This window comes from Salvelinus namaycush, chromosome 24, assembly GCF_016432855.1.
Source record: "Salvelinus namaycush isolate Seneca chromosome 24, SaNama_1.0, whole genome shotgun sequence".
In the NCBI taxonomy this organism is placed as follows: domain Eukaryota; kingdom Metazoa; phylum Chordata; class Actinopteri; order Salmoniformes; family Salmonidae; genus Salvelinus; species Salvelinus namaycush.
The window spans coordinates 28,178,207-28,203,684 of NC_052330.1; the positions used below are offsets into that span (position 1 = coordinate 28,178,207).

Here is a 25,478-nt window from a genome sequence, read left to right on the forward strand (position 1 = left end):
ACTTTTATTTCCAAACGTGCTTGTACTGTTGGTGAAAATAAATGTAGTTCATTTGCATGCCTTTAGGTTTCGCCTTAAAAATAATCTCCTCATTTTGCATTCTATTAGAATAATGAAGACAAAGCCTTATTAATGAAATGCAGTTAAACAGTTAAACATAAAATATAATAATAATTGAATAGGAAAAATCATATTACAGTATAGATCCTTCTACAAGTATTGATGTATGGGATGTATTTTTTGTGTTTGGTCATGACATTCTTTTTGACTGCCGTACATGTGGGAGCATGAAACTTGTAGATAATAATAATAGTTATGATGCTAAGAAATCCCTGTTGCATCTCTATTTAGGAACGAGGAGATATTGAATGTGGCATATTTAACAATGACAAAACCAATAGTCAACAAAAATATTTGTCTAAAAGAAATGAAATAAATTGAAATAAAAATAATCAGTATTGTCAGAGGAATTATCCCCTGTGAGTCATAACCAATGAGAGGTTGTAATATAAAAAGCTATCTGAAAATGAATCTCAGCCCTTTAACAATGAAGAGATTTTAAGTGTATTTTATCCTACCTACTATTGGTCCAATTCGTTTTAGTCCTATGTCATCACACCATTTCTTCAATGTAGTTCAATGTAGATACAGGTTGCATATCAATGTGCTGAATTCGACGAAGTTCCTGTCATGAGTTTATTAATACCACTCATAGGTGTAAAGAAAAAAATAACTAAGGCCAGTATAACATTGTGTTAAACATCGATCAGTATAACCTCATACTGTTTTGTCTCTCTCAGTTTAAAAAAATTGTGTTTAAAAACAATGTCTTCAAGGAACTAGTGAATGCCATTCCTTATGAACCAAGCCAAGAGGACTAAAGCCCTTAAGCCATGTGTTTTGGTAGGCTATACAGTTTGCCCAAAGTGTACCTAACGATACGCTGCTCTTTATTGTTCAAATTTTTCTACTTTTTTATTCCTCTCTCACATACTGAAGCATACAAACTGTACAGTAGCTTCTTCCTTTTCAGGTGCAGTGTATCCTATCGTCCACGCAAGACACCAGCTTGGAAATAGTCTCGGACACCTAGCCTGGTCCCAGATTGGTTTGTGCGGTCCTAGAACTCCTATTGGTTATTGTAACGGCACAACATAGGAGTTGGCCAGACGGCACAAACAGATCTGGGACCAGGCTGTAAGACCCCAGCCTGACTGGATAAGATTTAATAAATCCCCTGTACATATTAGTTTAAAGTAGACCCTGCTTGTATAAATCACTATTACAATTTGGTAACTAACTACCCATTTTGTTTCACATGCCATCTGCTTATTTGGGAGGAGTTATTTTAATCATATTCAAATTGACTGCGATGTCAAGACCAAATCCATCACGATTCCTCAAGAGATTAGGCTGACTGTCATCTAAAACTTTCCATGAACATATTTGCCCAGAAATGTTTGTACTGAAAAAAACTATTATCAGATACCAAATGTAAACAATGGCAACCATGTAAACTAAATGATTATGTTGTACATGTAGCATGTATTGTGTCCCTGATGACATGGCTGCGCTAGTCCTTGTGTTGTGATTTAAACTAATAAAATAACTCTATGGGCTGTTTTCTGAAGGTGTGAATTAGATTGCACAAAATGAAAGTAACTATACTAGATTGAGTTGAGGGGGGTTGTGATAGTATGCAGTAGTGCATATAAAACCAATCTGTATAGTTCATATTAGAATAAGCAGGCAAACCAATGGTAAACCAACGGTAGAGATTGTCTTCTTGAGGATGTCTTGGGTATAGATCTACTGCACTCCAGAACGTCTCAGCTCTCTAAATGTGAGTTGAACTGGCCTAGTGATAAATATGGTCTTAGCCATGATACAAAGCTATGTGAAAGGAAAGCAGGCTGACTAAACTGCAATACTGACTGAAAAGATCCCTGGTTCAGGATAGTGTGAAAGACCCTGTGCATTGCGTATGTAGAATTACAATAGAGCTGCTGGCAGTCGTGTGTGCCCGTCTATGAGTGACCGTGACCTATGCCTCTACTTTGACCTGGGCTGGAACCTACCTACCTACCTACCTATTACTGTTGACCTTTATGGGGTCAGGAAGAGGACAGTGCTATGACAGAAGTGCATTCATGGCCAGCAGCTTTTATAAAAGGACCATTTATTTTACAGAAAATACCAATTTATTTGACAGAATCTAAAAACTCAAGTGAATTTGTATGAATTACCATTTTTTTTATAAATACGTTTACGTCAAACTGCAGAATATTTTTTTCCACAGAGATTGTATGTGTTCAAAATGCACACCAAAGAGACATACCAAAACTAAAATAAAACAAAAAGACTGTCAAAGCCTGTAAAATGCAACCTCTATCACATAGCAATCAGTAGAAAAATGCCCATATGCTGGGGATCATCCCCCCCAAAAATTCACCCTAATATACTTGATAACCAAGATATTACCTAATTACAAAACACAAATCAGTTAACTTTAGCAATTTGACAAATTAAGATGTACAAATGATTTAGAATTTAAAAAAATAGGCTAAATAAAATAAAAAACTTTTCAGGAGACAAGAGTTCTACAAGCAAACATTGGATTACAACAAGCAAGAGGTGAATTTGTACAGATGTCTAAATGCACATTCTGTGCCAAAAGGGGAAGAGGGGAGACTATTTTGGGGGATCTGTGTTGATGCCATATTTCTCCTTCAGAAGCTTCAGCTGCTCCTCTTTTTTCTTGGTGTCCATCTTCTGGAAAGCCTGTGAGACAAACAGTGGAATGAAAATCATGAGTTATGCATGTTTAAGTGCAAAACTTTACACCGTTTACATGTGACAACCAGACACAGGCCGACCTGTCAGAAAGAAAATAACATAGATTACAACATTTACCTCACATTAGTGCCTTAAAAAGGTAGAGTCAGTGACGAACAAAGTACACAAAAATATCAGGTCAACTTCCGCAACAACTAAGAGTGCGAAGCGCAAGGCTAAACTTCTTCGCAGTTTTGGTCTAGCAGCTATCACACGTTGCAGCAGAGTGAGGCACATCCGTGTACATGTGCAGATCCTCTGTGCCGTCTTGCATCGTGCTCGTCTGCAATTTCTGTGCATAATATTGCCGACTCTCAATTCAATAAAAATAAGCAGTTTGACTCTTCCTCCAGACACCTGGAGGTGTCAATGTACCAGCATTGACTAACGCCAACACCAGGGCTCAACAACCCTGTTCCTGGAGAGTTACCCTCCTGTATGTTTTCACTGCAACCACAATTGTAACTAACCTGACTCAACTTATCAACCAGATAATTCTTACAACCAGCTGCGCTCAATTAGGGTTGGAGTGAAAACCTACAGGACGGTAGCTCTCCAGGACGGTAGCTCTCCAGGAACAGGGTCGGAGTAAAAACCTACAGGACGGTAGCTCTCCAGGAACAGGGTTGGAGAACCCTGGCCTACAATGTTTGTTCAGTATGGTATTTTCTCCATATGCAAAGCTATGAAAGTTACTAGTCCCGTTGAGAAAATATATCAACAATGGTTTGAGGAGACTTTGTCCGGTCCTTGATTGATGAGATTATAGGCCTACGTACCCTGTTTGCATTGTAGTATAAAACTACAAGATATCTGTTGCAGACGTTGAATCCAGAAAGGTGATCGCAGGCATTCTTGGCATCAAAGATGTCCTCGTAGACCACATAAGCTGTCCCTCTTGATTCCGGTGTGTTTCCACTGAAAGACAGTGCATAAGAATACATACATTTAGACAAGACAATGGTGAGACTTTGTGGCTGAATACCTGCCACAGTTCTGCAGACTAGCCTACACACAAGGTGATGATACATAAACTAACAAACAAACAGCAGAGACCTGAGGACACCATCCAACCTGGAACTGAGCTGCCAGGCTTGAAAAGACAGACCAGCTACAAATTCAATTAGCACTGAGGTGTAAAGTAAAAGGGCTTTTGGCCCAACAAGTGTCAGGAGTCTTTGAGGCACCCTCTGAAGCCCCCTACTGCTGTTCAAAGACCATTCACTGGCATTTTCTACAAGAAATCTGCCTCCAGAAATAAAAGCTTCTTCCAAGTGGGTGTGACACCTACTCCCATTGCCTGCTGCACTGCTGCTTGGATTCCACCTGGCGATTTGTTCACCATCTGCCCTGGCCTGTCTCCCCCTGTCTGGTACAGGTACCTCCACCACACCCACCCCTCTCCCAAGCTTTCGCTCGCCTCCAGCACACAAGCACTGTTGGGGTGAGTGACTCTGAACTTACAATGGCTAGCCCCAAGTCGTTATATATATATATTTTTTCTTGTGCATTTTGCCACGACTCATGCATACTTTGTTGACTACAAACTTTTTTTACCCAACCGTGGGACAGACTGTTTGCTCCCACACTCGGGACTCTATTGGTTACATAGACTTTTGGCCTCCCACCCTATTCTAACCATCTCTCGCCGGCTTTGTATTCATGTTACCTGATGAAATTGCTATACAATATGCTCTTGTTGCCAACTGATGCACATTCAGATGTCATAAATCAGCACTGCAGAGCTCTCCCTGTCCTATGCCGTGCCTTGATTGTATTACTGTGATATCTGGAAATGTGCTCTGATATCTGCTTCACTGATTTCTGCTCTCGTAAAAGCCTGGGTTTTCTGCACGTTAACACTAGGAGCTTATTACCTAAAATGGATCAATTGAAAGTGTGGGTTCACAGCTCCAATCCAGATGTGTTGGTCATTACTGAGACGTGGTTAATGAAGAGTGTTTTGAATACTGATGTTAACCTTTCTGGCTATAACCTTTTTCGGCAAGACAGATCTTCCGAAGGTGGGGGAGCGGCAATCTTTACCAAGGATCACCTTCAGTGCTCGGTTGTCTCCACCAAGTCTGTCCCCAAACAATTTGATTTGCTGGTTTTAAGAATTAAACTTTCAAATATCTCTTTGTTGACTGTTGCTGGGTACTATCGTCCTCCATCAGCACCGGCCTGTACCCTACCTGCCCTAAGCTCTCTCCTGGCCCCTTACAAAGTCTGAATTTGTCCTGCTAGGTGACCTAAACTGGGACATGCTTAAACCACCTGACCAAGTCCTAAAGCAATGGGACTCCCTAAATGTTTCTCAGATTATCACCAATCCCACAAGGTATGACTCCAAACTAAAGGTCGACCGATTAATCGGAATGGCCGATTAATTAGGGCCGATTTCAAGTTTTCATAACAATCGGTATTTTTGGGCGCCGATTTGCATTTTTTTTTTTTTACACCTTTCTTTAATTTTTTATTTAACTAGGCAAGTCGGTTAAGAACACATTCTTATTTTCAATGACGGCCTAGGAACGTTCTGCCTCGGGGGCAGAACAGATTTTTAACCTTGTCAGCTCGGGGGATCCAATCTTGCAACCTTACAGTTAACTAGTCCAATGCTCTAACACCCGATTACATTGCACTCCACGAGGAGCCTGCCTGTTACGCGAATGCAGTAAGCTAAGGTAAGTTGCTAGCTAGCATTACACTTATCTTATAAAAAACAATCAATCAATGACTGTCATTGCTCCAATGTGTACTTAACCATAAACATCAATACACAAGTATATATTTTTAAACCTGCATATTTAGCTAAAAGAAATCCAGGTTAGCAGGCCATATTAACCAGGTGAAATTGTGTCATTTCTCTTGCGTTCATTGCACGCAGAGTCAGGGTATATGCAACACTTTGGGCCGCCTGGCTCTTTGCGAACTAATTTGCCAGAATTTTACGTAATTATGACATAACATTGAAGGTTGTGCAATGTAACAGGAATATTTAGACTCATGGATGCCACCCGTTAGATAAAATACGTAACGGAATAAACGTTTTGTTTTCGAGGTGATAGTTTCCGGATTAGTCAAAGGTATATGGTTTAGAGAGAAATAGTCGACGCGTTATAATTCCTGTAATAACTTACGGCTGAACTTGAAAGGGGTTCCTTCGTTATTTTACCGTTCATGTCTTCCATAGAGAATGTCTTGATCTACTTCAAATAAGGTCTGTGTTTCGCGGAGGAGCAGACTGACAGGGGACCATGCAGACAAGCTCTGCTTTCTGCACTACAACCTAAAACTTAACTGGGAATATTGAAGACCCATGATAGCTGGTGGTTCGTTTTAACATATGTTCTCATGTTATTTGAGACTAAATTTATTTTATTTATGTATTATATTAAGTTAAAATAAGTGTTCATTGTTCATTCAGTATTGTTGCAATTGTCATTATTACAAAAATGTGTGTGTATGATATATATATAAATACACATATATTTAATTTTATTTATATATTTTAATTTATTTATTTAAAATCGGCTGATTAATCGGTATCGGCTTTTTTGTCCTCCAATAATCGGTATCGGCGTTGAAAAATCATAATTCGGTCGACCTCTACTCCAAACACCCAGAAAAGGCTACTCTCCTCGATGTTATCCTCACAAATAATCCTGATAGGTATCAGTCTTCTGTTTTCTGTAATGACATTAGTGATCACTGTTTTACAGCCTGTGTTCCTGATGGCTGCTCAGTGAAACGACCTGTCCTGATTTGTCATAGATGCTTGCTAAAAAACTTTAACGAGCAAGCCTTCCTTCATGACCTGGCCTCTATAAATTGGTATAGAATCAGCTTGATCCCCTCTGTCGAAGACACTTGGACCTTCTTTTTTTATATTTTCAGTGGTATTGTTAACAAACACACCCCAATAAAAAAAGAGAGAATTAAAAACAGGTTCAGCACCTGGTTCGACCGTGATCTTACAGAGTTACTCCACCTCAAGAACTGCATTTGGCGAAAGGCTCGGCACACACACTCAGGCTGACTGGCTATCGTTCAGGCAATTGAGAAATAAGTGCACTCAGGCTATCCGGAAGGCCAAAGTTAGTTACTTTAAGGAGCAGTTCTCTCTCTGTTGGTCTAACCCCAAGAAATTCTGGAAAACGGTTAAAGACCTGGAGAATAAACCCTCCGCTTCACAGCTGCCCATGTCCCTTGATGTTTATGATGTGGTTGTTACTGACAAGAAGCACATGTCTGAGCTCTTTAATCACCACTTCATTAAGTCAGGATTTCTATTTGACTCAGCCATGCCTCCTTGCCCATCCAACATTTCCTCATCTCCCTCCCCTCCTAATGCGACTATCCCCAATGCTTCTCCCTCTTTTTCCCCTGCCCCGCTACAAAGTTTCTCCCTGCAGGCAGTCACTGAGTCAGAGGTGCTAAAGGAGCTCCTTAAACTCGACCCCCAAAAAACGATCTGGGTCAGATGGTTTAGACCCTTTCTTCTTTAAGGTTGCTGCCCCTATCATTGCAAAGCCCGTCTCTCCTTTCTGGGGAGTTTCCCATTGCTTGGAAGGCTTTCTTGATGTCTATAGTATTCTCTCGGGTATGCAATCTGGTTTCCGCAACCTTAATAAAGGTCCTTAATGATGTCACCATTGCCCTTGATTCTAAGCAACATTGTGCTGCTATTTCTATTGACTTGGCCAAAGCTTTTGATACGGTAGACCATTCTTGTGGGCCGACTAAGGAGTATTGGTGTCTCTGAGGGGTCTTTGGCCTGGTTTGCTAACTACCTCTCTCAAAGAGTGCAGTGTATAAAGTAAGAAAATCTGCTGTCTCAGCCACTGCCTGTCACCAAGGTACCCCAAGGCTCAATCCTAGGCGCCACGCTCTTCTCAATTTACATCAACAACATAGCTCAGGCAGTAGGAAGCTCTCTCATCCATTTATATGCAGATGATAGTCTTATACTCAGCTGGCCCCTCTCCGGATTTTGTGTTAAATGCTCTACAACAAAGCTTTCTTAGTGTCCAACAAGCTTTCTCTACCCTTAACACCTCCAAAACAAAGGTCATGTTGTTTGGTAAAAAGAATGCCCCTCATCCCACAGGTGTTATTACTACATCTGAGGGTTTAGAGCTTGAGGTAGTCATTGCATACAATTACTTGGGAGTATGGCTAGACAGTACACTGCCCTTCTCTCAGTACATATCAAAGCTGCAGGCTAAAGTTAAATCTAGACTTGAAAGAGGAGCGTAATCGCTCCACTAACCCTGATTCAGATGACCATCCTACCCATGCTAGATTACGTAGACATAATTTATAGATCGGCAGGCAAGGGTGCTCTCGAGCGGCAAGATGTTCTTTACCATTCGGCCATCAGATTTGCCACCAATGCTCCTTATAGGACATATCACTGCACTCTATACTCCTCTGTAAACTGGTCATCTCTGTATACCCGTCGCAAGACTCACTGGTTGATGGTTATTTATAAAACCTTCTTAGGCCTTACTCCCCCCCCATCGGAGATATCTACTGCAGCCCTCATTCTCCACATACATCACCTATTCTGCCAGTCACATTCTGTTAAAGGTCCCCAAAGCCCACACGTCCCTGGGTCGCTCCTCTTTTCAGTTTGCTGCAGCTAGCGACTGGAACGAGCTGCAACAAACACTCAAACTGGACAGTTTTATCTCAATCTCTTCATTCAAAGACTCAATCATGGACACTCTTACTGACAGTTGTGACTGCTTTGTGTGATGTATTCTTGTCTCTACCTTCTTGACCTTTGTGCTGTTGACTTTGCCCAATAATGTTTGTACCATGTTTTTGTGCTGCTACCATGTTGTGTTGCTACCATGTTGTTGTCATGTTGTTTTGCTACCATGCTGTTGTCATGCGTTTCTGCCTTGTTATGTAATGTCTCTCTTGTTGTGATGTGTGTTTTGTCCTATATTTATATTGAATACATTTTTTAAAACCCAGGCCCCACAGAAGGACTTTTGCCTTATGGTTGGCCGTCATTGTAAATAAGAATTTGTTCTTAACTGACTTGCCTAGTTAAATCAAATCAAATAATTAAATATACCATGGGTGATGTAGTTTACATTGTTGATCTAGATGGAATGCTCAGATAAACTATCTTCCACTTACGTTCGAATCTGCCGTATTGGTCCATACTTCCCAAAGATGTCGTACATTTCCTCAGCTGTGATCTTGTATGGTAGATTTCTAATGTAGAGTATTCTGTTGACTTCAGGTGGTAATCGAATCTGCATAGAAAACAGCATTTGCAACTGATATGCTCAATTTACTTAACTAAATAACGTAACATTAGTATAAACTGTGACAGGTTGCGTAAACAGTAACGTTTCATGATCAAGTTACTAAGTGATGTTAGTTACGCAGTTTAAAGCAAGTTAGCTAGCTAACTTGAGTGAAAATAATTAACGTTAGATAACATTAACATTTCCCCCACAAAAAAAAATAGCGTTTTAGTTGAATGGTGGTTGATATTTACGTCTTAATATAATATGGCTAACGATAAAGCACAGCTTGTACATGTGTGAAATAGGACAAATACAAGCACCCATTAAATCATTATTAAATCGACCAAGCCAATCGCCTGTCTTTAGTTTAGCGTTACAGTACCTAGTTAGCGAGCTAGCTTCGTTAGCCAACCAACTACCCCGCTAACTATAAACTAAACCTGACGAGGTTGATTAGCTATAGCTATCATTTAAATCCAAAAACATGATACATGTCAACTTACATTAGCTCGTTTAGCTGCTTGCATAGCCATGCTTGTATATTTTGTGTACAAAATGTGCTAAGAAAAATATACGAAAACTACTTTGGTCATCGACAACACACGAACGCAGATCTTTTTTAACGTATTTCCGATTCCAGACGATACAGTTCCGGTTACGTCATTTAAGGATCAAGTGTAATGCTATTTAAATTAAATTATATTTCAGTCAGTAAAGTTTCCATAGACTGTATTTCTAAATCTTCATTTGATATTTATCCTCAAGCCTTTTTTTTTTATTTAGATGTATTATTCATCCTCAGTCTGTGTTTGATGATTTAGTGATCGTATGGTTACAGGACGATACTATCACCTGGTTTTGGCATAAAAACTGCCCTTCTTGGCAGAGGCATACACTGCACTCATGTGAAAAGTGAATTGAATTGTAGCAATCTTTTTTTAACCTTTATTTAACTAGGCAAGTCAGTTAAAAACAAATTCTTATTTACAATGACGGCCTACCAAAAGACAAAAGGCCTCCTGCGGGCACGGGGGCTGGGATTATAAATAAAAAATAAAATATAGGACAAAACACACATCACGACAAGAGAGACACCACAACACTACATAGAGACCTAAAACAACAACATAGTATGGTAGCAGCACAAACCATGGTACAAACATTATTGGGCACAGACAACAGCAAGAAGGTAGAAACAACAATACATCACACGAAGCAGCCACAACTGTCAGTAACTGTCCTGGATTGAGTCTGATTGGTATCTTCTTCTTCTATGAGGTTTAAGGCGGTTGGCATCCAATTTGTTGCATTACCGCCACCTACTAACTCCATTTTACTTTACTTGAAAAATAAAAATGTACTAAATAAATACCCTACCGTCTAACGCTATACACACTAATTTCAAACTAATTAAATGTATTTATTCCTACCTCATGCCATCACCCGGAAAGGATGGGACATCACCACTTAACACATCCTGTAACTCTTCTGCTGTCAAGTCTTGCACACCCAAATTCCTCTCTGCAGATGCCACCACAACCTCAATTTTTTGAGACTTCCGATCCATCCCTGCAGTACAATTAATAACCATTGCTATAAATGCTAAAAATCCAATCTTACTGAAACTTATTTCACTTTTTGGCCTATCCCTCTGTACTGGTATATCTTTACTACTCTCACCACTCCTCCCCTTTAACCCATCTTCTTCTACTTTCTTCACTGCCTCAGCATATGAAAACTTCTGCTCTACACTAACCCTGGAAACCTCAACCTGCCTCTCTCGCACGGGACATTTCTGATTCCCAGCTCAATGGGCACTCCTACAATTAACACATTCCACTACTTTCCCCAATACTACACATTCCTTTGTCTGCACATTTCTCACACCTTGGACCCTCCCTCCTACACACTGCTGCCACATGCCCATAAGCTGTGACACCTGTAACGTCTTAACGTAATCGGCACATACGCTCGTACATGATAACGTATATATCCTAACTTCACTTTGTCAGGCAAAGACTCAACTTCAAAACTCAAAAGAACAGACAATAACTCTTCTGTTTCTCCACTCTCGCCACCCTGTCTGCATCGCATCAAACAACGAGCATCACATACACCGGGAATCTTTGCCCTCAACTGGTCAATGTTTATATCTACTGCTACCCAAGTTATCACTCCTTTCATTGGTGCCTTTTTCTTGAGAACTGTTATGGGATTTTTATGAATAATTGACTAAAATATGTATACATTTGACTTAGATGTTACTGTATGAATGAAACTTATTATAATCATAATGCTGAGTGTAATATGTTCCTTGTTAGAAAGAATGGGTTTATCTTCAGACAGACTTGAATGATGTATCTACCCAGGGAGGGGAAAGACCTTGGGTTGGTTGCAGATAGTTTAACAGGTGGCAGACAGTAATGAGAATGCTAACTATACTACCATTGTATCCGAGAGGAGGATGGACATTAAAACCTATGACATCATCTTTACTATATAACCTGATGTAAAATGTATTATGATCAGTACTCTCGAGAATAAACGCTATTGATTGATTGATTTTGAGACTGGTTTCTGTCCATTTTATGCTGATAAGTATCTTACAAATTATTATGTATGGACAGAGTGTTTTAATTGAATTGGTTGATAAACATAGGAATTAAATTCCTTTAACAAGAACAAAACACTTCACTTTACTTACCCCCATTCATTTTACTTTGAGTGCATTCTTCCTCTGCCCAACAGAAACACAAACAATTATCACAAGAACACTTCTGGTTACCCTCACCGATTTCACCCACCATGAAACCACAAATGGATCAGCCAAAAGGCAAGAGTCCACTTTTTTCATAAACTTCACTCCCACTGTCAGACTCTTCTTCATCCTGATCCTCGGTGCATACCTCGGTCTCCGATGACTTTACCACACCTACCACCTCCGATACTTCACCCTCATTCACTTCCATTTCTCCTCCTGTCTTCAGCTCCCTCTCGTTACACTTTCTACCATTCTTCTTTGACAAACCATCTCCCTTTTTCCCACCATTTTTATCTGACTCAAGCTCTTTGAATGATCTCCCAATGTATTACACTATGTAATACACTCCCACAATATTGCTTTCACCTATTCAGATCAACTTTGGAGATGAGGGGAGTGCAAACGTATTACTTTTATTATTACGTGTTTTAATTTTCAATTTTTTATCTATTTTCTTTCTCTGCATTTTTGGGAAGGTCCCATAAGTAAGCATTTCACTGTTAGTCTACACCTGTTGTTTACAAAGCATGTGATTAATACAATTTGATTTGAAAACATAGGCATATGTGTTGGGGCCTTGCCTTGTAATTCAGGGTCAAACTCAAGCCCCTCTGCCTGCAATGAGGATGAAAAGTCTTTATGCAGTGCCTCTTGATAATAAAACTGATATGCAAAGACCTGTCAAAGATGGTTTTCTGTGGACCCGTCTTTGTAGTGTGGGTACCAGTCGTTATAGCTAATATTCCACTCCTTGTCACTCCGGTCATTTGCCAAATTTAGGAGTGGCAAGGGGTGGAATGTAATAGCTGAACAGAGACAGCAACCAGGCTACCTTCTTTGGTCCTAGAACCCAGATCATCATGTCCCTCAAAGAATTTAGGGTAAATGTATTTGACCTTTCGGCCTATCATTATAATATGTCATTATAAGTAACCCAGGTTTCCCATCCAACAGCATTCATATTTTTGTAACATTATTTTTGTAGATTTGTGTAGGGCATATGCCCTTTCTCAATGTGCAGGCATGGAAAGCTAAATATACGGATGATAATAAAACTCTTTATCTGTGATTTGATGATACCACTGTCCCCTCCTGTTGAGTGAGGTGGAGACGAAAACAGAAGCCAAGTGCAATTTTTTTTTGCCGTTGCATTTTTTTCATCCGATCACTCACTCCACTTTCTGCAAAAGAAGCTAGCTAGTTGCATACAACAGCGGCATCTTCAAAGCATAGTATTACTTTCCCTGCCTGCACATTTCCAAGTTTCAAATGTAGCTGTAGCCAATTCATAAGCGGATCGCATCAAATATTTTTGTTAACTTCCACAATAATACTAGCTTCCGAACGTCGATTACGTGAGTAACGTTATTATTCCTTTGGAGAACGAGAAGTCTCCCGCCATGGCGCGACGCCTAGCTAGTTAGATAACGTAGCTAACAAGTTAATTGAGGGAAGTTTCGAAAGTGCTTGTTCTGCCCTTTTTGAAGAAACGTCGTTGATCAGCGCTAGAAGGACAACTATTTGCAAAGCGAGGGTGAGCAGCTAGTTACTACTGATAATTATTTTGACGTGGATGATGAATCCTAAATTAATCTAGCTAACGTTAGTTAGCCAATTTATTTTGACTTCGGCTTGCCTTTCTTTAGCTTATGTCTTCTGCACGCTGCCCCGGCTAACTTAGTTGCATTTTAGCCAAACAACCGTTAGCAAACTAGCTACTATAGTTATTGTGCCTTAGTCGTTTGTGTGGATTGTCAGCTAACACATTGTATTTTAACTGTGAAATTGTGTCGTTAACGGGTTTTTACTGAATTTGGTTTATTCATGTTCATAGATCGCTATTGAGATGGCTACCCAGCTAAGTTAGTTATCCCAACTGGTTCGACAGGCAGTTGCATTGGCCATATGCTGTAATTCTTTCTGTTCTGTAGTTAGCTAGCTAACGTTAGTGGTTAGAGCTTCGCCTTTCATGGTTGGTGTTTTAAAACGGTATACCACATGTTACTGCACGATAAACACATTTGACCGACAACTATTGTGATTGTGAACCCATAAAAGCACAAAGACATGTCAACTTGGTGGAGTCGAATAAGAATACTAACCATTACCGTTTTACCCCACATCGTGGCAGTAACGTCAAAGTTGATAGTGACTTTATGGAAAGAAATAACCGGACAGACTGAGATTGATGGTATCATAACATTTCATTGGTTGGCTACAGCTATTTTGACTATGTACTAAGGTGTTTAGAAGAGATGCCTTTTGTATCACTTGCCTGCTATGTTACATTATTTAAATGTTTGTAAAATAGGCCTAAATGAGAGGTTTGCTCATTGGAAGTGTTATTATCACATTGTGTATGATGTTCCTAGAGAGTAGGCTAATGGGAATTATTTGAAAAGACTGCCTAGGTTAAGGTAAACTACAGTATGTCAAGATTGTGAATTCCACTATATTTCTCTGGTACAGGGATCATCAACTAGATGAATCCCCTAGCTGATACATTTTTCTTGAGCAGATGGTCAGGGGCCCGGAACATAATTACACATAATTTGTAGACTGCAAATTGATTGCAACAAGCCCAAAAAGGTAAAACATTTGACTAAAACTATAATAATTTCAAACCTTGCTTACATTTAAGATCACATACACTGAGTATACAAAACATTAGGAACACCTTCCCAATATGGAGTTGCACATACTTTTGCCCTCAGAACAGCCTCAATTCATCGGGGCATGGACTCTTCAAAAGCGTTCCACAGGGATGCTGGCCCATGTTCACTCCATTGCTTCCCAAGTCAAGTTGGCTGGTGGACCATTCTTGATACACACAGGAAACTGTTGAGGGTGAAAAACCCAGCAGCGTTTCAGTTCTTGACACACTCAAACCGGTGTGCCTGGCAGCTACTACTGTACCATACCCGTTCAAGGGCACTTAATTATTTTGTCTTGCCCATTCACCCTCTGAACAGCACACATACACAATCCATGTTTCAATTGTCTCAAGGCTTAATAATCCTTCTTTAACTTGTCTCCTCCCCTTCATCTACAGTGATTGTAGTGTATTTAACAAGTGACATCAATAAGGGATCATGGCATTCACCTGGTCAGTTTATCATGTAAAGAGCAGGTGTCCTTAATGTTTTGTACCCTCAGTGTATATCTCTAGTATGCGAGGGAATACTTTGGACAGATTTCCGACATTTAAATAACTTGGATTTGATTTGCTGGTGTTTTTACATCTTATGTCCAACAATAAAAACATTTACATTTTAAAAAAGCCCAGAACTTGGGAGGCCAAATAAAATTAGCTGGGGAACCCTGCTCTATCTAGTACACCCAATAGGAAAAGTTTAATGGCTTCTTTGTCATTTCACAGGTTTTTTCCCCTTGTAAGATCAACTGGTCAGTGTAACATTGCGGGTGAAGACTGCACAAGGTCATGCCAATACAATACATTAATGTTGAATGTTCATATCTCCCGTGTGATTGAGGTTGAAGTAGGAATTGCAGTAAAAAAAAATATATATATATATAAAATAGCTTAAGCCTACTTAACACAAATCTTGCTGTATGTTGAATTCCCTTGATATGCCAAAGTGGCAATCTTATTTTACATTAGTGCATAATCAGTTTATATACAGTCAGCTCCATATTTTTTGGCACTCTTGATAAAGATGAGCAAAAAAGACTAATAGAATTACTAGCTATATTGTATGCTCATATATATATATATATATATATATATATATATATATATATATATATATATATATATATAATGTAACCTTTTAACTTATGGCTGGGGGCGCTGTTTTCACGTTCGGATGAAAAGCGTTCCCAGAGTAAGCGGCCTGCTACTCAGGCCCAGAAGCTAAGATATGCATATTATTAGTAGATTTGGATAGAAAACACCCTGAAGTTTCTAAAACTGTTTGGATGATGTCTGTGAGTATAACAGAACTCATATGGCAGGCAAAAACCTGAGAAAAAAATCCAACCAGGAAGTGGGAAATTTGAGGTTTGTAGGTTTTCAAGTCTTTGCCTATCCAAGATAGTGTAAATTGGGTCCGATTGCACTTCCTAAGGCTTCCACTAGATGGTAAGTCTTTAGAACCTTGTTTCAGGCTTCTACTGTGAAGGGGGAGCGAATAAGTGCTGTTTGACTAAGAGGTCTGGCAGAATGCCATGAGCTAAGTCATGCGTGCGGCTGTGAGAGCGAGCTGCGTTCCTTTTCATTTCTGAAGAGAAAGGAATTGTCCGGTTGGAACATTATTGAAGATTTTTGATAAAAACAATAATAAGTTTGATTTTTATAGTAATTTATTTGAATATGGCACTCTGCATTTTTACTGGCTTTTGGCCAAGTGGGACGTTAGCGTCCCACATATCCCAGAGAAGTTAAAGGAGAAGTTGGCTTTTTACAACCAAATCTCTATCGTTGGTGTAAATGGCATGTTATTGAAGGGTCCAGACACGTTTTTTTGTTGTTGCCATTTCACTTGTTTTAGAGAATCTTACCCCAACCAGCGAGTCAGCTGATAGCTTAGCGGTAAGAGCGTTGGGCCAGAAATTCGAATGGTCGCCAGTTTGAATCCCCGAGCTGACAAGGTGCAACATCTGTCGGTGCCCTAATTGGTTTAGGATGCTATTGATAATGGCAGATCCTGGCTGCGACCCCACTCTCTGAGGGTGTCTATGGGGGAGTTGGGATATGCAAAATCACATTTCCAAATCACAGATGCGTGTAATGCACACTTGTACATTTGTGAAATATGACAAATATAAGCACCCACCTTTTATCATTATAATGATAAAGTCCTTATCCTGGTTGTGCAGTACAGGGGCTCTGAAAACATACAAATACGTCCTTTTAGATGCTGAAAAGCTCTCATTATAGTGATGCAGGTCTTTAGACATATGAATTTGTCATTCCGAACTTTATCCGCAAGGTTATGTTCGATTTTATGCGACTCAATCTGCATTTGTTCATGTTTTTTTCAGAGCCCTGTACAGCACAACGAGGATGACGAAGTGACTCGCCGGGTTGGGGTGAGTTTATCAAAAACAAGTTAAATCGCTAAAAAAGTGTCTGGATCCTTCCTATAAGATACCATTTACATAAAAAAGTTTAGATTTGGTAAAAGGTAAAAAAAAAAAGATAATTTCTCCTTCAATGTGCCCAATGACTTATTTACTGAGTATTTTTTATTTGATTGTTATCAAAGTTTCTCAATGGCACTGTGTCCAAAATACGGAATTTAATCTACTGACTTCTTTTCTTAGACTCATTGGACTTTGACATTTAGGATTTGTTGGATGGACTTTGATAGTTGATGGAAGACGGAATACTTTGACAACGTCAAAATGTGTTCAATCCCTGGGCTCCCAACACCAGGTTCAAACGTTTCAGTTCTCATAACAAGGGTGAACTGCAATCCCCAATGTGATATTGTGGAGCTATGGGGCAATTTTGATCAAGAGAGAAAAATTGCCTATCAACGCCTGCGAAAAGACATTCAGTTTCCCAGAGAAACCTTTCGTGAGTTGGAGGGAAATCCTGGAGATGTGTGCTTGGTTCAGATATATGAAACTTGGTATAGGGTACGCATAGTCTCAAGAAATGGCTCAAGTTACAATGTGTTCCTTATTGACGAAGGGAGAATGCTTGGTGTCACCACTAGCATGTTGGCTTGGGGTCAGAAAGAGTTTTTCCACCTACCCCCTGAGGTAGAATTCTGTGTTCTTTCCAGTGTGTTGCCTCTGTCACCTGAGAACAGGTGGTCTCCAGTGGCCTTAGAATTTCTGAAATCCCTCTGCGGAAAGACGGTTGATGCATGTGTCCAGGACATCTTGGTGCCCCATAGAACCTTCCTCCTGGATGTTCCCTGCGTATCTAGACAGATGCACGAAATGGGGTTTGCTAAGAAGCTGAGCACCGATAAGTTCAAGCTCTACGTTTCAAAGTCATTGCAGAGTGGGGCTTCAAACTCTACAGAATATCCACAGAAGTCCTCCACGAGAAATGACCCACTAGAGACCCGTGAGCAAATTGAGAAGCAGCAGAACTACATGTATCCAGAGCTGCAAACGGAAACCGTAGAGACGGTCATTGTCACGGAGGTAACCAACCCACTGCGCGTCTTCTGTCAGTTGAAGGTGTTTTCTCAAGAGTTGAAGAAACTAACGGAGCAGATTACACAACACTATGAAGGCCGAGTGGAAATGGGCATCACCAGACCCGAAACGTTGGGTTCCCCATGTGCCTCAAGAGCAAGTGACGGAAGGTGGTATCGGTCTATGTTACAACAGGTCTTTCCAGCAAATAATGTGGTTGAAGTGCTCCATGTCGACTATGGGAAGAAACAGTTTGTCCAAGCGGAGAACATCAGACCACTGGCCACAGAGTTCTTCAGAATGCCTGTTGTCACATATGTCTGCTCCCTCCACGGCGTCATCGACAAAGGCGTTGGATGGACGGCTGCCCAGATTGAATATCTGAAATCCCTACTTCTGAACAGGACTGTGATCGCCAAGTTCGAGTACCAGAGTCTGTCAGAGGGAGTCCACTACATAACACTCTATGGGAATGAAAACGCAAACATCAACAAACTGTTTGGCACAAAGGAGAGATGTTTGCTGGACTCTGAGAAGTCGCATGAGAAGTTGCATGGAGATTATGCTGTTCGCAACAACTGTGCAAGTCCTCCACATCCAGATGGAATCAAATTTCAGGAAACTGCACCACCAAGCTCTGGTGATCCCAAGGAAATTAAGGCTAAATATCCTGCCGAAGATCTCCCTCTGAATTCTTCACACGTGGCAGTTGTACAACATGTGGAGAACCCTTCAGAATTCTGGATTCACACACAGATGTATGCAGATGCATTTAATCAAATGATGAGTGATCTTGCTGATTTGTACAGCAACCCAGTCAGTGCGGGAGTTGTCAAATGTCCAAAGGTTGGCCTTTATTGTGCTGCCAGATCACAAGACAACTCTTTTTACAGGGCGACTGTGTCTGAAGTCACTGGGAACAAGGCCAGGGTCTTCTTTTTTGACTATGGAAACACAGAGATGATTGACTGGTTCAATCTAGGAGTCCTTCCTGACAAGTTTAAAGAGTTGCCAGCACTTGCACTGAAGTGTAGGCTGGCCGGTATTAGACCAAAAGAGGAGAAATGGAGCCGAAATGCTACAGACTTCTTCACAAAATCAATCGCAGACAAGATCCTGGATGTACACGTAACTGCAAAGTCTCATGGTGCTTACATTGTTCAACTGATGGACTCATCTGCACATGGAGAGCGAGATGTCAGTAAGCTGCTTTGCAGTGCTGGCTTTGCAGAGAAGGGCGACACAAGTAAGACACCTCACAAGGCCTCTTCAAGGCCTATCATCGCCCCCACAACACAGAACCCACGTGCCATTCCTTATGATGTGTTCAAGGCAAGTGTTGGCCCTCAAGGATTGTCCACCAGCGATTCCACTGTCAAAGAGTCCAGAACTGCCTTCAAGGAATACCTGTTTCCAATAGGAAGTTCAGTTGAAGTCACGGTGTCTTACATTGAGAGTCCAAATGACTTTTGGTGCCACCTAGCACAAAATTCTAATCATCTAAAATGGCTCATGCAAGACATACAGCAGCACTATGCTGACACCGAGTTTGCGCAACCTGTAGAACCTGCCTGTGTTGCCCGCCATCCAGACAACGGAATGTGGTACAGAGCCCTGGTCATTCAGAAGCATGCAACACTGCACGTTGATGTGCTGTTCATAGACTATGGTCAGACAAAGACAGTCTCCCTGCAAGACTTGCGCCGCATAGATCCCAACTTCGTGCAACTTAAAGGTCAAGCTTTTCGTTGCAGCTTGTACAACCTTATCCTCCCTACTTCTCACACCACTGAATGGCCTGAAGATGCCATTAGACAGTTCCAGGACTTTGTGGACACCGCAGCATCCGACCACAGGGTCTTGAAGTGCACCATATATGCTGTCATGTACAATGCCCAGAAAGTGGTATTCAATGTGGTGGATCTGGAAACACCCTTTCAGAGTGTCTGCAACTTGATGGTTCAGAAAGGACTGGCAAACCGTGCACCAGCCAAAAAAGTCCCTTCCTCCCCTTTCCGGTTGGACACCTACTACTACTCCACTCACAACATCAAAACGGGGAGTGAAGAAGAGGTCAGTGTGACAAGTGTGAAAAATGTCAATCACTTCTACTGCCAGCTGAAAAGGAATGCAGATACAGTTGAAGGACTTGCAGAGACCATCAACACGCTTTGTCGCCAGTTGGAGATCACCAACTGTCCCCAAACTTTTGGAACTGTGTGCTTTGCGAAATACACAGACGGAGAGTGGTACAGAGGGCAGATCAAGTCTAGAAATCCAACAATCCTGGTGCACTTTGTGGATTATGGCGACACATTGGAAGTAAAAAAATCAGATCTGCTTCCCATTCCCATTGAGGCCAGTGAGATCATGTCTGTGCCTGTACAAGCTGTCCAGTGTGGGCTTTCTGATATCCCCGGAGAGGTTACAAATGAGGTGAACGGCTGGTTTGAGACCAGTATGACTGACCGGAACTTCAGGGCTCTTGTGGTGGCAAAAGAACCTGGGGGCAAGTTGCTGGTGGAGCTCTATGACAGGAAAATGCAAGTGAATGCAAAGATAAAGGAGAAGTTCAACCTTGACATGCACAGAGAAGAGCAAGTAGTACACCGGAGCAGGAGACCACATGATGGAACCAGCGGCCACACATCAGCTCTTGAAGCCAAACCTCGGTCTACAACTAAAGAGATGCTACAAAAAACAGACGAGGACACCCAAAAGTTTGAGAAATTCCCTCGAGCACCTTACAGGACATATCAAAAACGGGTACCTTTGAGGGGACCTAATGAGCGAGTTTGTTCAGAGGCCAGGAAACAACCAGAAAAACCAATTCCTCAGGCGGAAACGAAAGGCCCACAAGCGCCAAAGCCATCCCTCAGTGAACCACAAAGGGAGATTGTGGTTCCCAAAGCAAAGGTGAAAGATCTTCCAAAACTCTCAGACCTGCCCTCAAAATCCATAAATCCAGGCATGGTAGCCGATGTCTTTGTCTCACATTGCAATAGTCCACAGAGTTTCTTTGTACAGTTGATCAAGGAGGAAGATGACATTTATTCCATTGTGGAAAAACTCAATGATGAACAGTCAACTGCTGCAACCATTCACACTAAGGACTTGAGTCAAGGAGACTTGGTCAATGCAGAGTTTCCAGATGATTCGTCATGGTACCGTGCAGTTGTAAGTGAAATACTGGGAAACGAAACAGCTCTTGTTGAGTTCATAGACTTTGGAAATACAGCAACGGTTTCAGTCTCCAAGATATGTCAACTCGACAAACACTTCCTTGAAATTCCCAGGTTCAGTATTCACTGCTTCCTAAGTGGAGTGACAGCTGTCGGAAACCAAGCAGAACTGAATCCGGAAGTTGTGTCTAACTTCAAAGAGAAAGTTGGTTTAAACGGTAACAAACGGTTAGGGTGCATGTTCATGAAACAGTCTGGATCTTTTTGGGAGGTTGGCCTAGTGCACGGCAGCAAAGCAATCACATGCAATATATCTCCCAGCAGCCCAACAGCCTCGTCTGATGTGATACCTGAGACATCAGAAGGCTCCAACCAAGAGGCAGAAGAGCCCCAACAAAGCCCTTCTGCTAGAAGTGTGCCACCAGAGATGAGCACTTTGGTTGACGTTAAGATTGCTCGTTATAGGAAGCCTGACATTTCAGAGGGACAGACCGTAGAAGTCTATGCCTCTACTATAAATGGACCTCGGTCCTTTTGGTGTCAATCTGCTGAATCGGACAAACTTGATAAGATCACTGAAGTTGTTGCAGACGCTGGTAATGCTGTGGCATCTACGTTAATTGACACTGAAACCCTGTGCACTGGAAGCCCTTGCATTGCTCTATTTGTGGACGATGGACAGTGGTACCGTGCAGAGGTCCTAAGGAAAGATGGAGATGCCTTATCCATTCTCTTTGTGGACTATGGAAATGAGTCTACAGTCAATCTGAAAGATGTGAGGCCAATGCCAACTGTGCTCATTGACACTCCCCCACAGGCGTTCCAGTGTCAGCTTGAAGGGTTTGATTATTCACAAGGATCCTGGCATGACACTGCTGCTGACCAGTTATCAGAACTCATAAAAGACAAGCTTCTACACCTGACAGTTCTGAGAGTATCCAGTCAAAAGCGGGGTGGGATCACATGTTTCCTCAAGGTGAAATGCAAGGAAGAAATGATAAATGACACTATGAAGCTGTACTGGAAGAGCTCTGATGACAAAGAAACGTCTGAAGACGAAGACAAGTCCGATCCTACAGGAGTTGCAATGTCAGGTGACATGCCTTCATTGGTAGGTGAATTTAAGTTGGTTGAGGAAGAGGCAGCAGTGCCCAACTCAAGTCCCGAAGAGCCATATGAAAACGTCAGAGAGCACGACACAGACTATGCTTTGGCCCATAGTGAAACTCATGAGTTAGTGGATGAGGACAAATGCACAGACATTTCTGATGAGCAACAGGACAACTCAGTACTCACCCAAGCAACAGATGAAGGTCATGCAGAGGATGTGGATCTGATAAGTTTCCAAGTAGATGCAGACTGTTTTGATCACCTTGGCAACACAGAGTTAATTGACGATGACAAAGAGGAAGAAAAACAGAAATACACAAATGAGATCCAAGAATCCATGACTGCCATACAGGGTCTGAGTGCAACGACACCCAACGAAGGGAAAGAGACTAAGTCCATTCCCATCATCATCATCTGTGAGGAACCCAGTGACGCAGGACTCGAATGTGCCTCAGAGAGTGGAGATTCATGTGAGGCTCAAGTGGCAACTTCCCAAGGGAACAAAGACATCTTGGTTTCAAGGACTAAAAAGGACACATTGGAAGTAGACAAAGATGAAAGTGGGAGTGTATCAGTACTGGAAAAAGCCTTCAGTCTGGATGACTCAGAGTCACGTCTGTACTTCGACGAACACTTTGACCAGACTTCTCTTTCAAACATCGACCAAGGTCAAGACGACATCTATGAGGAAGTTTTCAAACTGTGTGCTGAGCCTGTCATCGAGAGTGCAAAGTCAGAACATGCTGTCACAGAGGAGTCAGAAACCAAAGATGAGGAACTGGATACCTTGGCTTTGGAGTTGGAGACCAAAAAAGAGGAATCTGGAATCAGAGATGAGGATGTCAACATCTCTGCTGTTGTACCTGAATCTGGTGAGTTCTACACGTTATTTACTATTTGAACTTTGCATTCTTTTCCATCAAATTTGAGTACTTATTACATTTTAAATTAGTCATTTAGCAGATACTCTTAACCAGAGCGACGTGCAGTAGAGTACATACATTTGTTGTACTTTATGGTACGTATTACACTGGGTGTGTTTGTTTAATATTAAAAGGTTTTGCTTCTTTTTTTTGGGTCTGTTTTAGAGTTTGGTAAACTTCAGAGAGTTGAGCCGACTGTTCCAGTTGGGTCATCATCCTGTGTCGTTTGGTCCTCTGCTAAGAAGAGTTGGTGTAAAGCAAAGATTTTGAAGATCTTTGAGGACTCCATAAAGGTAAGCAAGCTCCTCCACACCCTGTGTTTAAAAACAACCAACTGATGTTTGAGACGTATCACTGCATATATTTGTATCTGAAATATAACCCTGAGCTGTTCTAAATACATTTTTTTTTTAAATGCTAGGTTCTGCTGCTGGATCACGACACTGAAATGATAGTAGACCCACACAATATATTTGAGCCGTTGTCTTCAGAAACAGAAGAGGTTTGTAACAAGGAATGTTTCTCCCTCCATCTTCACATGACAAAGATTTCCAATAGAGATAATGGCCTTTATAATTTACTTCATTGTGATGTTTGTTAATTTGAGCATCATATGTTTACACTTTGAACTTGACCAGAGTGATGACTTCGATACAGCGTCGTCGAATGCTGGGTCAGAACGTGGTAAGCGTGTCTCAGATCTCTTAAAGACGCAGTGTTTTGATATGACTCAAATGATTAATCTTCATACAGAACACAGTGACATGAAAGTTTCTTGCACTATTTTGGAGTCTTATCCCAGGTTTGCTAACATACAGATCATGAAGACACAGATGACAGTGACAACACCGTTGCAGGAGATGACCTGAGCAAGGCTGCCTCAGAGGTAGGTGTAATTGTAATCTTTTTGTATCGATTCTATGCATTTTCTCTGTTTTTAAAATGGAGCCATTGTAAAATGTATTTTACAGGGCTTTCTGGTGGATCTCGACACTGAGATTGTAGATCCGTGGAAAAACGTTGTTGTAGTGTGCAAAACCAGAGCTGTTAATACATTGGTTTTCTCATTTTTCCTCTACAAGAGAATGATTTCCTGTTACTCACAATTAAACTCCAGCATGCTCTATCGCAGGTCCAGGATGACTCTACTCTAGCTGATGTGTGTGCACCATTAGATGAATCTAGTGGTGAGTGGTATTTCATAATTCTGGAGATAATAGATTAAAACCTAATGCAGTACATGACACATCAGCAAAGAGTGTGTGATGTTGATTCTCAGTCTTAATTTATGACGGTGTACTGAAGACACATGACAGTGGAACGTCGCTATTCATCTATACCTTGCGAGAGCCCATTTTGACAACTTTGATCATTTGACAGGTTTAGCTAAATGCAAACAACCAAAAAAGTACTGTTTCTGAACATGATCAATGCCCTTGCAGACGTGCTTTCAGAACAGCTAGTTGATATTGAACCAGCAACTGATGTAGACGTTGTATCCAGTGTTCCCACACAGGATAATAAGGTAAGAGGTTGGTTGTAATAAGTGACATTCACATTGTCGTCATAAAACGGAACTATAAATACTCTTAATATTCGGTTACATTTTAGGATGATGACGTGCTTGAGGAAGACTCATGTCTTGGAGAAGTGACTTCATGTCTCATTGGAGACTGTTTAGGTATGTGATCACATCTGATTTGACTGGTGTCAGACAAATCCATACATGGACAAATGCACTCTTATTGTTTGATTTTAAATTATGAACGTAAATATCCTTTACAGTTGCATCCACAGATGATGGTGCTGAGATTAAGAAAGCAACCTATGCAGATGGTATATCAAGTGCTACCCCGCAGGAAAGGGTAAGCATATTTGGAGTGGTACTGTAGAGAGGAGTTGTTGCATTGTTTATTTGTATCCCCTTTGATTGGGACACTTATGATATTCTGTTCATTTTTAGGATGAACTTCTAGGGGAATCAAAGTCTAGTCCTGATGAAGACTGTTTAGGTTTGTGATGACATTTTGTGGATTCAGGCTGTAGTACACTGCTCAAAAAAATAAAGGGAACACTTAAACAACACAATGTAACTCCAAGTCAATCACACTTCTGTGAAATCAAACTGTCCACTTAGGAAGCAACACTGATTGACAATACATTTCACATGCTGTTGTGCAAATGGAATAGACAAAAGGTGGAAATTATAGGCAATTAGCAAGACACCCCGAAAAAAGGAGTGATTCTGCAGGTGGTGATCACAGATCACTTCTCAGTT

The 25,478-nt window shown here is 41.1% G+C and overlaps 2 protein-coding genes and 1 long non-coding RNA gene across 3 annotated transcripts; 2 read left to right on the forward strand and 1 right to left on the reverse strand.

Annotated features, from left to right (window-relative positions):
* Window positions 1-2,162: 2,162 nt before the first annotated feature.
* On the reverse strand, window positions 2,163-9,736 carry LOC120019475 (splicing factor 3B subunit 6). The gene is made up of 4 exons (XM_038962775.1): window positions 9,611-9,736; window positions 8,992-9,110; window positions 3,615-3,753; window positions 2,163-2,781 (listed from the first exon to the last, which is right to left on the reverse strand). The coding sequence occupies exons 1-4, from the start codon at window positions 9,638-9,640 to the stop codon at window positions 2,692-2,694; spliced, it is 378 nt and encodes a 125-aa protein (XP_038818703.1). The 5' UTR covers window positions 9,641-9,736; the 3' UTR covers window positions 2,163-2,691.
* Window positions 9,737-17,235: 7,499 nt separating this feature from the next.
* LOC120019379 (tudor domain-containing 6-like) lies at window positions 17,236-23,968 on the forward strand. The gene is made up of 4 exons (XM_038962667.1): window positions 17,236-23,149; window positions 23,366-23,493; window positions 23,622-23,702; window positions 23,954-23,968. The coding sequence occupies exons 1-4, from the start codon at window positions 17,236-17,238 to the stop codon at window positions 23,966-23,968; spliced, it is 6,138 nt and encodes a 2,045-aa protein (XP_038818595.1).
* Window positions 23,969-24,017: 49 nt separating this feature from the next.
* Window positions 24,018-24,881, forward strand: LOC120019494. The gene is made up of 4 exons (XR_005472336.1): window positions 24,018-24,086; window positions 24,333-24,387; window positions 24,643-24,725; window positions 24,812-24,881. It is a non-coding gene; the product is annotated as an uncharacterized LOC120019494 (long non-coding RNA).
* Window positions 24,882-25,478: the final 597 nt, after the last annotated feature.